This window comes from Pelecanus crispus, chromosome 7 (genome assembly GCF_030463565.1).
Source record: "Pelecanus crispus isolate bPelCri1 chromosome 7, bPelCri1.pri, whole genome shotgun sequence".
Taxonomy (NCBI): Eukaryota; Metazoa; Chordata; class Aves; order Pelecaniformes; family Pelecanidae; genus Pelecanus; species Pelecanus crispus.
This window is the reverse complement of record NC_134649.1, coordinates 10,008,512-10,017,709: the sequence shown is the minus strand read 5'-3', so window position 1 is coordinate 10,017,709 and position 9,198 is coordinate 10,008,512. Positions and strand designations below refer to the sequence as shown.

Here is a 9,198-nt window from a genome sequence, read left to right as displayed (position 1 = left end):
TAATATATCCTCTCTTCTGTGGCAATCCCTCATGAAGAGGGCACTGGGAAACACAAAACAAACAGCAGAGCTCAGGGCAGATTCTTCATTGAGGTACCCAAGTTCTTTATCCCCAGGCCACAGTCCCTGAGCGTTGTTGCACATGACTGCCAGGCTGCAGGGTTTCCTGACTGCAGAAGTGTTCAGGTGAGAACAAGCCGGGGGGCAACCAGGGCATCAAAACTAGAAGATCCCGACCCCCTGAAGAGATACAACTGCTGCCTGGGCCTTTGCAATCCACAGGGAGCCAAGTGCAGAGTGTCACTTTTGGTACTGAATTACACTGCCCACCACGAGCCAGCACAGCTCGATCCCTGGGATGTTGCAGCTGCAAATATAGCAATTTCTTAAATGCCATTGCTATTACTGCTTGCCACTGTCCAATCACCAGGCTCCCAAATAGCACCCACAGAATGAAATACTGCACTGAGCTTCTGCAAAAGCTTTGGGCTGATTTCAGGCCACCAGTGTTTCTGGGCAATTCTAGATGGTCCTGTCTAGATGCAGGGAAGCAGACAGTCCCACAGCCCTCTCCAAGAGGCTGCTTGTGGTGCCCATCTATTCTCAGAGACATTAGAGGGGGAAAGATCGTATTGAGGCACCTGGGGATTTACAGAAGAGCATACACTCATAAGACTGCTAAACTGCTTCATAATCTGAACCAGGGATTGCCTTCTTAATCTGTTGGCTTTGTTTAAACCAAATTATGCTTTCAAAAAATTTGAAGAAATTAAAAAATATCATTCTACAGCTGGATGCTGACAGGCTGGAAAAAAAGTAATTTTCTACAATTCAGCTATTCAGAGAAAACTTGATCATTCAAGTGTGAACTTTTATAATTGTTTCTGCTAATCTTTCCTTCCCCTCTCCCCCTGCCACGCTGTCAACATCGACTGTGCTGGTAAATAAGAGAAAAGCACCCAGCCAACCAGTCTGTAGCCAGAGCAGGAGTTGGTTTCAATAGCGCTGACAGATTTCACGAGCCAGACTGGGACCTGTGAAACCATTCTGCTACCATACATAGCAGATCCCCTCAAGGCTGAGATAGATGGTAGGATGTGCAGGCAGGGCCTTCTCCAGCATGGACCAACTCCACTTCAACCTTTAAGATGCTTCCATACCCCCTCCAAGCCTGGCTGTACCACTGGGCACCAAGGGAATGAGAGGGGAGGTTGAGGCATTGGCCATGGAATTGAAAAATAAGCAGAACAAGTTGCTCAGCTATAACAGAGATGGAAGACCACAAGTAGCTGCCAGACAGTGGGGAGTGGCAAGTAGCTGCTGTACCCTCACTCATGTATGTAAGCCCCCATTGCCGTGCAGCAGCCACAGCTTTCCATGCTGGGAGACGCACGGCATAGAATCATAGAATCGTCTAGGTTGGAAAAGACCTTTAAGATCATCCAGTCCAACCATTAACCTACACTACCAAGCCCACCTAAACCAATCAAGGGTAGACTAGACTAAACCATATCCCGAAGTGCCACATCTACCCGTTTCTTGAACACTTCCAGGGATGGTGACTCCACCACCTCTCTGGGAAGCCTGTTCCAATGCTTGACCACCCTTTCCGTAAAGAAATTTTTCCTAATTTCCAGCCTAAACCTCCCCTGGCGCAGCTTGAGCCCATTTCCTCTCGTCCTATCGCTAGCTACATGGGAGAAGAGACCAACACCCACCTCACTACAGCCTCCTTTCAGGTAGTTGTAGGGAGCGATAAGGTCTCCCTTCAGCCTCCTCTTCTCCAGGCTGAACAACCCCAGTTCCCTCAGCCGCTCCTCATAAGACTTGTTCTCCAGACCCTTCACCAGCCTTGTTGCCCGTCTCTGAACACGCTCCAGCACCTCAATGTCTTTCTTGTAGTGAGGGGCCCAAAACTGGACACAGTATTCCAGGTGCAGCCTCACCAGTGCCGAGTACAGGGGAATAATCACCTCCCTGCTCCTGGTGGCCACAGCATTCCTGATACAAGCCAGGATGGTGTTGGCCTTCTTGGCCACCTGGGCACACTGCTGGCTCATATTCAGCCGGCTATCTACCAACACCCCCAGATCCTTTTCAGCCAGGCAGCTTTCCAGCCACTCTTCCCCAAGCCTGTAGCGTTGCATGGGGTTGTTGTGACTGAAGTGCAGGACCTGGCACTTGGCCTTGTTGAAACTCATACAGTTGGCCACGGCCCATCGATCCAGCCTGTCCAGGTCCCTCTGCAGGGCCATCCTACCCTCCAGCAGATCAACACTCCCACCCAATTTGGTGTCGTCTGCAAACTTACTGAGGGCACACTCGATCCCCTCATCCAGATCATTGATAAAGATATTGAACAAGACTGGCCCTAAAACAGAGCCCTGGGGAACACCGCTCATGACCGGCTGCCAACTGGACTTAACACCATTTACCACAACTCTCTGGGCTCGGCCACCCAACCAGTTCTTTACCCAGTGAAGAGTATGCCTGTCCAAGCCGTGAGCTGCCAGCTTCCCAAGGAGGATATTACGTGAGACGGTGTCAAAAGCTTTGCTAAAGTCCAGGTAGATGACATCCACAGCCTTTCCATCATCTACCAGGCGGGTCACCAGGTCATAGAAGGATGTTGGATATTCACATGGCAACAAGCTTGTTCCCTCCCTGTGCACTGGTGTATCCACAGGTAGTTCCCTACCTGCAACGGTGCTAAAGGGTTTTTAGGAAATAATAATCAAACAGCATATCCATAGTAAAACCAGGAAGCTAGAGTTTCTCAGGAGGAATCAGCCCTGGTGAACATGTCCAAAGAACTCCTTTCACATCTGGGGACCACATCCCTGATCTAGAACAGCGATATGTTCCAGCAATAATAATTAATCTGGAGACAACTGCCTCGGACACAACCCCATTCCAGCACGTAGATCTGTTCAGTGCCAATAACTGTCTCTGTGCGGCCAAGCTTGCTGAAATGCAATTGCAATAACTAGCAGCGCAGAACACCACCAAATGCCTTCTGACACCTAATCCACCACACAACTCATATGAGCACGAGCATTACGTTGGTGTGGCTCTGACAAGCTGGGTCTGCAGAGGTTTCCCCCTCTGACAATGCTGGTGCGCAGACAGATTCAGGTGAGCAGTCAAGCTGGGAGCCAGGGGAGCAACTTGGAAAGCCAGGCCCTTCTGGCCAGACCCAAGAAATACATTCTCCATCACTAAGGACTTAATGCAGGATAGTAGTCACAGCATAGAAATGTTATCAAGTTTATGGGGAGAGCAGAAGGAGGGAAGATATGCGATTTACACAACCTCAAGAATACAGCTTTTTGGAAAAAATATTTATATTCCCACTGAAAATGTTGACTTTTTGGCAAAATGGATCAACCTAAACCTGAAACCATTAGATTCAAGCTGTCACTAATTTCCTGTGTGATCTACAGCTCAGATGCCATATGCTTTCACCCTGCTCTCTGGGTAAAGCTCTCTGCCTGCCATATCCTTCCCATAACATGCTTTTCTCTTCCAGTAGGAGAGGGGACTGCATGACAGCTCAGGTGTTTCACAGGAAACATCGTCCATCCACAGTCCTGTGGGCAGAGGCAAGCAGAAGGACGCAGCACTTGAAACACAACTCCCATGAGATTGCGTGATGCTGTTTTGAAGAGAAAAATCTCCAAGGGATGGATCTCTACTTGAGACCTCAGATCATTTTCTAAGTAAATGATTCATCTTTTAGAAGAAATTACATTTGATTGAAAATGCAGTTTTTCAAAGATCAGTACTGATGGAAATTACCAGGTAGTTCTGATATTCTGCAGGAGGTAACTTAGTGTGGAATAACACCACATGGTACAGTAGCCAGAATGTCAGGAGGGAAAAATCAAATCCATCCTTGCTGGACCTTCACAAGAGTACTTCAGGAAGGACTGGGCTACATTAGTAGCTTTGATAACACCTTTTTTTCTTCTGCTCCACAAAAAAAATTAAGTATCCACACTTAATACTCTGCCTTGACTTGCCTCTCTTTCACCAAATGAAGTTATAAACTGTAATGTAAGATCTCTTGGCTGGTGAAATAGAGTGGTAACAGTCTCTTCTGGGAATAACAGACCTCTGATCAGGCTGGGTGAGCATTACAAGTCTGACTCCACTCCTCAGTGATTTATTCATGAGCCCAAACTTGCTGGTCCATCCTAAGGATCTGACTGGTAAATACATGCAACATCTGCTTGGTTTCATTCACTTTGTGTCATCAACCTCTCTTTCATCTCCCTGCTGCAGGACCAGCTGTTGCAGTAATTTCTATGCTTTCAGGAAATTAAAAAAATATCTGTCCTTGTGCTTAAAATAGACAAGAGGGCCCAGCTGATTTATACTTGCCTTGTTAGGGTCTAGGAGGTGGTGAAATTGGAAAACAACTTGAAAAGGAGCAAATTATGAGACAGAGAAGGAACTGTGAACTTTTAAAATAAAAGATCCTGAGTTCACCCTGAGAAAAATTCTCAGGGCATAGGAGTTCTGGAGTCACTGGGACACCCACTCGCAGCTGGCACAGCACAATGCTACAAGAACACGATGCTCCAGCCAGATGTGAACCGCTACTGAAATAGCCCTGCCAGCAGCATCAGCTCACTGGAAATGTAACCGGGCAAACTTGGCTGCGTAGATAAAACCTGTGCCTGGGATTTCCTCACTGCATTAATGTAGTTATAGAGAGCAACTGGACCATTTGATACCCAAGGTTCACCCAATTCTTCCTATGGTTCAATATCTTCTTTCCCATCTCTCTTCTCCAAATGAAGCAGGGATCGGTTCTTAGATTGGTTATTGCATTTGATGTGAACAACCATTTTTTTCTTGTTGCTTGTTTTAAAGAGGCATTCCATATTCTTTTACATTAGCAGCCCTCAACACTTCTACCTCCTTGACTAAAGGTCAAGCTTCCCCCATCCCTGGGCAGTGACTCTGTTCCATGAGTCAGGTCAGTTCCTCTCCCTCAGCATCATCATACAAAGCAATTTGTGTCAGCAGCTAATGAACTATCCAGAGGCAAACTGGCAGAGGCAGAAGGGAGTCAATCTCTGCTGAAGCCATTTTGGTTATGTGTTCAGATTATGAGGTCAGAAAAGACCTTCAGCTATGCAGACATCTGCATCAAATAAAATAATCCTTGTACTAATCACATAATTCCCTGTACCTCTCTGGGTGATAAAAAACCCATTTAAAAATTACATTGTTCCTAAAAATCTTCTACTGCCTGTAGAACCTATGAGTACCAGAGATTAAATATTATGGAAAATAAGTACGCATAATTTTCACTTTGCTTTGTGCCAGTGGAAGACAGGGAATGTTTGGACAGAGAAGAAAATTGGGATAGAAACAGTCTGCTCTGCCATTTGTCTGCTCTTTCACACTAGCAGAGGAGAGGAAATATTTTTGTGATTGGGAAATGCTGAGAAAAGAACAGTGTCTGTGTGTCTTTTAAGGGATGATATTTCAAGTGGATAGTGTTTGTTCACCACTGCTTCTCTTTTCTTTGTTAATATCTATTGTCTAATATTTTAGCAGGAAGTATTCATGGGCTAAATAAAGTTGGAGATGAGATTTCTCTTGTTGATAGCTCTCACAGTTACCCGAGCTATGACATTTCCAGCAGGTTTATTTCCCTACAAGAATATATCACAGAGATTTTCTGTTTCCAGTTCTACACCCAAGTTTCACCATACTCAGGAGCAGCAATCACTTGTGTCTGACACTGTGTTTGTTTTGCAGGTGGTTGATGATGTTAGGAGTAAATATAAACCCAGATGAAGAGCGGCATAAGCAATGGAGGGACCAACCCCAGAGCCTGTGTACGTTGATGTGGACAAGGGGCTGACATTAGCATGTTTCGTCTTCCTCTGCCTCTTCTTGATTGTGATGATTATTCGCTGTGCAAAAGTCATCATGGACCCTTACAGTGCCATCCCTACGTCTACATGGGAGGAGCAGCATCTAGATGACTGAAAGGACTTCACTAGACAGAGCCATAAAATGCTGCGATCCAGGGCCTTTTCCCACCAGGAAGGCTAACACACAAACAGCTATTTTCAGATATGCAGGGCAACAGCAATATCTCTAAGAGCACATAGTGTAAATGATTCTTGCTCAACTGATCAGGATATTACCAAGCCATTCTGGCAGCACAGTTTAATACTATGCAGCAATCCTTATTTTACTGAAAACAGTTATCATGGTAACTCGAGTAGCACAAGACTCTCCAGACTTTTCCTAATATAACTCTTGGTCTAGCACAGTTTGCCCTCCCCTCAATATCTCCCACAAATCCAGGGTACCCACCAGAATTTGGAAAAGCACCAAGAACATTTTGTCTTTCCTGGGAACAGATTGCTTCCAATATCTTCCTCAGTCATTATATTTGTGTTTCAAACAAGGCTCAGATTTTATAATTTTGTATCCCAGAGCATCACTAAGTAGAAGTGCTACAGCACCCCTGGTTAAGTAGGGTTATATGAGCAGATTTATTTTCGACTCACTTGGTTCTGCACATACACTCCCTACCACACTGCAGTCATATCCCCAGTGATCAGGATACAGAAGCACAGACTACAGTTCCCAAGGGGGTCTTGGACTACTGTTGACCCTGTAGCACCACCTCACTCTATCCTACTCATGCAAACACTAGGTATTTTATCATCTGCCACATGTCTATGTATTAGCCAGATGTGTTAGACCACTTACGATGAGCTTGGTAGCCACCAGAAGTCCACAGAGCAGAGCTTGGACACTGCTGGTTTCAACTATGTAGAACTTGCTGTGATTTTCAAAAAGTGATTCCACATGCAACTTCATTCACCTTTTGTTTCAGGTGCACTTCAGTGGGATGACACACAAACAGAGTGACAAAGGCAACAAGCAAGGAGGCATTGCTCCTAGCTTTGTTACTCAGACAGACTCCTCAGCATAACAGTTACAGTAACATACAATAATATGCATTCTACCTCGGAGAAATTCAGCACCTTCAAAAGAAGAATTTTTCCACAAATTTGTAAGGTGAATAGCTGTACATTTCCTTCTCTCAATTCATTAAGACAGCCATTATGCAAGAAGGTGTAAGTGAACAGGGAAGCTTTAGAAATTTATTATTTACCTTTTGAAGAATGGGGATTGAAGGATTCTGATGTCCTCTGTCCCACAAATTCTAAGCTTTGCTCACAGCTGCCTTTTTTTAGTGACATTTGGGTTAAGGGATTGTAAGGAGTTGCTGAAGCTATACAGAGTAGATACTGGAACCACAACAAGCATCATGAGCAGGCAAGACTTGAAAGCACAAATCTGCAAGAAGGGTGTTTCACTATTTCTCCTCTTCCTTACTATCCTACATGATGTCTAGGTTCTTGCCATAAGGTGATGCACAGTGGGTGAGAAAGGTGGAGCCAAAGGCTGGACAAGGAATCAGGGTGTAGACTTTGTAGGTTACTATCCTCAGCTCTGACAGATTTGTTTGATGATCACACAAGTCACTTCTTTACGTGCCTCAGTCTACTCATCAGTGAAATGGGTACAAAAATATTAACTTGTCTCACATTGTTTTGTCTGTCTCATAATACCAGAAAGCACTTGGAGAGCCTTAGATAGGGATACAGAAATAAGGTATTGATTTACAATTCTTCCTTGTGAAGCTGATGGGGAAGACCTGAATCTCAATGTACAGTGAGGGAAGTTCTCCCCAGGCAGAGGACTTGTCCAGACCTCCATTTACCCTCACACTAAGACTATAGTATTTTGAGTCATGCCAAATGGCACCTGGCTTTGTTACATATTCCACTGATTTCTGAGGGCAGTCTGGATGTAAGGTGCTCAGCACTGTGATTACAGTGTTCCCAAAATAGCAAACTATGAGGCACATGGAGATTTTTGCATGGATCTTTTGCACTGCACAATTTTTGCTAATCTCTGTTGTAGGAGATCCTATTCAGGAGGCAGAAGTTTTGAGGATTGGGTTTAATTCTGCTATTCTCTACCAAGAGACCTCCACTGCTTCAATTACCCACCGCAGATTGCTCATCAGGCTGTTAGCCTCAGTTTCTGCTAGCCAGTTAATCACCAGTAACAGGACTTTTTCAAGCATTAATGTTAATGTTCATCACACTTTGACCAAATGCATTGGTCTCCCTTATTCACGAGTGTGTCTATCTGTACTATAGGAATGGATACTCTAGCTCGAAGGAGATTGCTTCTGTTCCCTGGGTTAAAGTTTAGAACCCATTTTTTGTCAGCAGATCTCATATCCCACCTTGATACTAGTGGGGCTACTTACAGAATAAACAAAAAACCCCAAATAAATCTATTTCCATGCTAGAGACACTTTCAGTTTGCCAGTCACCTGGCTGCGTTCACAGCTGATGCAGAGCAAGACCAGAGCTTGCCACCACTCCTCCCAATGCCAATACTCCACTCAATCTTTATCTGCACGCAGAACTCTTTGGCTTTGTCATGCGTCACTGATAAGCCCCTGTTCAGCTAAGGACTTACACATATGCTTAAGTTTAAGCCTCTGAGCAGGTTGCCTGACTACGCGGAGCCCAGAGTCAGTCATGTGCTGTGTCCTTGGCAGTGCAGGGACGGCAACGCACAGCCCTTGCAGGAGCAAAACCTGTGTGACAACAAAGGGATACGAATGCTACGGAAGCAAATTAACAAGTTGGCTTTGCAAGAATGTTTGCCACTTCTTTTTTTTTTCCTCTGTTTGTCCAGCTGTACAAACCATTTTATGGATTTTCCTGAAGATCCTAGAGGAAAGATCCCTATGGGTAGCTCTATTTTCTAATAAAAAGGTACTTATCTTCCTGGCATAGCCTGTCAAGTCCATCCTCTGTTAACAAAAAAGGTCTCCATAAGCATCCACACATTCGTGTCCAAACTCTTCACATGACTGTGTAAAAGACAATGCAATTGTTTTTATATAGATAATGTAAATGCATTCTAATTTCTACCTTCCCCCACTGCTTACAATCACACAACCTCACCACTCTAACCAAAAGCAATACTAAACATCATGCCAAAAGCAGAAATTTTATCCTCCTTGCATTCAGAGCTGGGACTTGCCCACCCAAGGCGTGTCATTGCAGCTCCTGCCCGATGCCAACCCCGCGAGCCCTGTCAGCAAGGCTGCGCTCATGGCCAGTGGAAGGT

General features: G+C 45.0%; 1 protein-coding gene across 1 annotated transcript; it reads left to right on the top strand.

Moving 5' to 3' along the window:
* Positions 1–5,829: 5,829 nt before the first annotated feature.
* CTXND1 (cortexin domain containing 1) lies at positions 5,830–6,009 on the top strand. The gene has a single exon (XM_075714646.1). It carries the CDS (start codon positions 5,830–5,832, stop codon positions 6,007–6,009), a length of 180 nt encoding a protein of 59 aa, XP_075570761.1.
* The last annotated feature ends 3,189 nt before the right edge of the window (positions 6,010–9,198 follow it).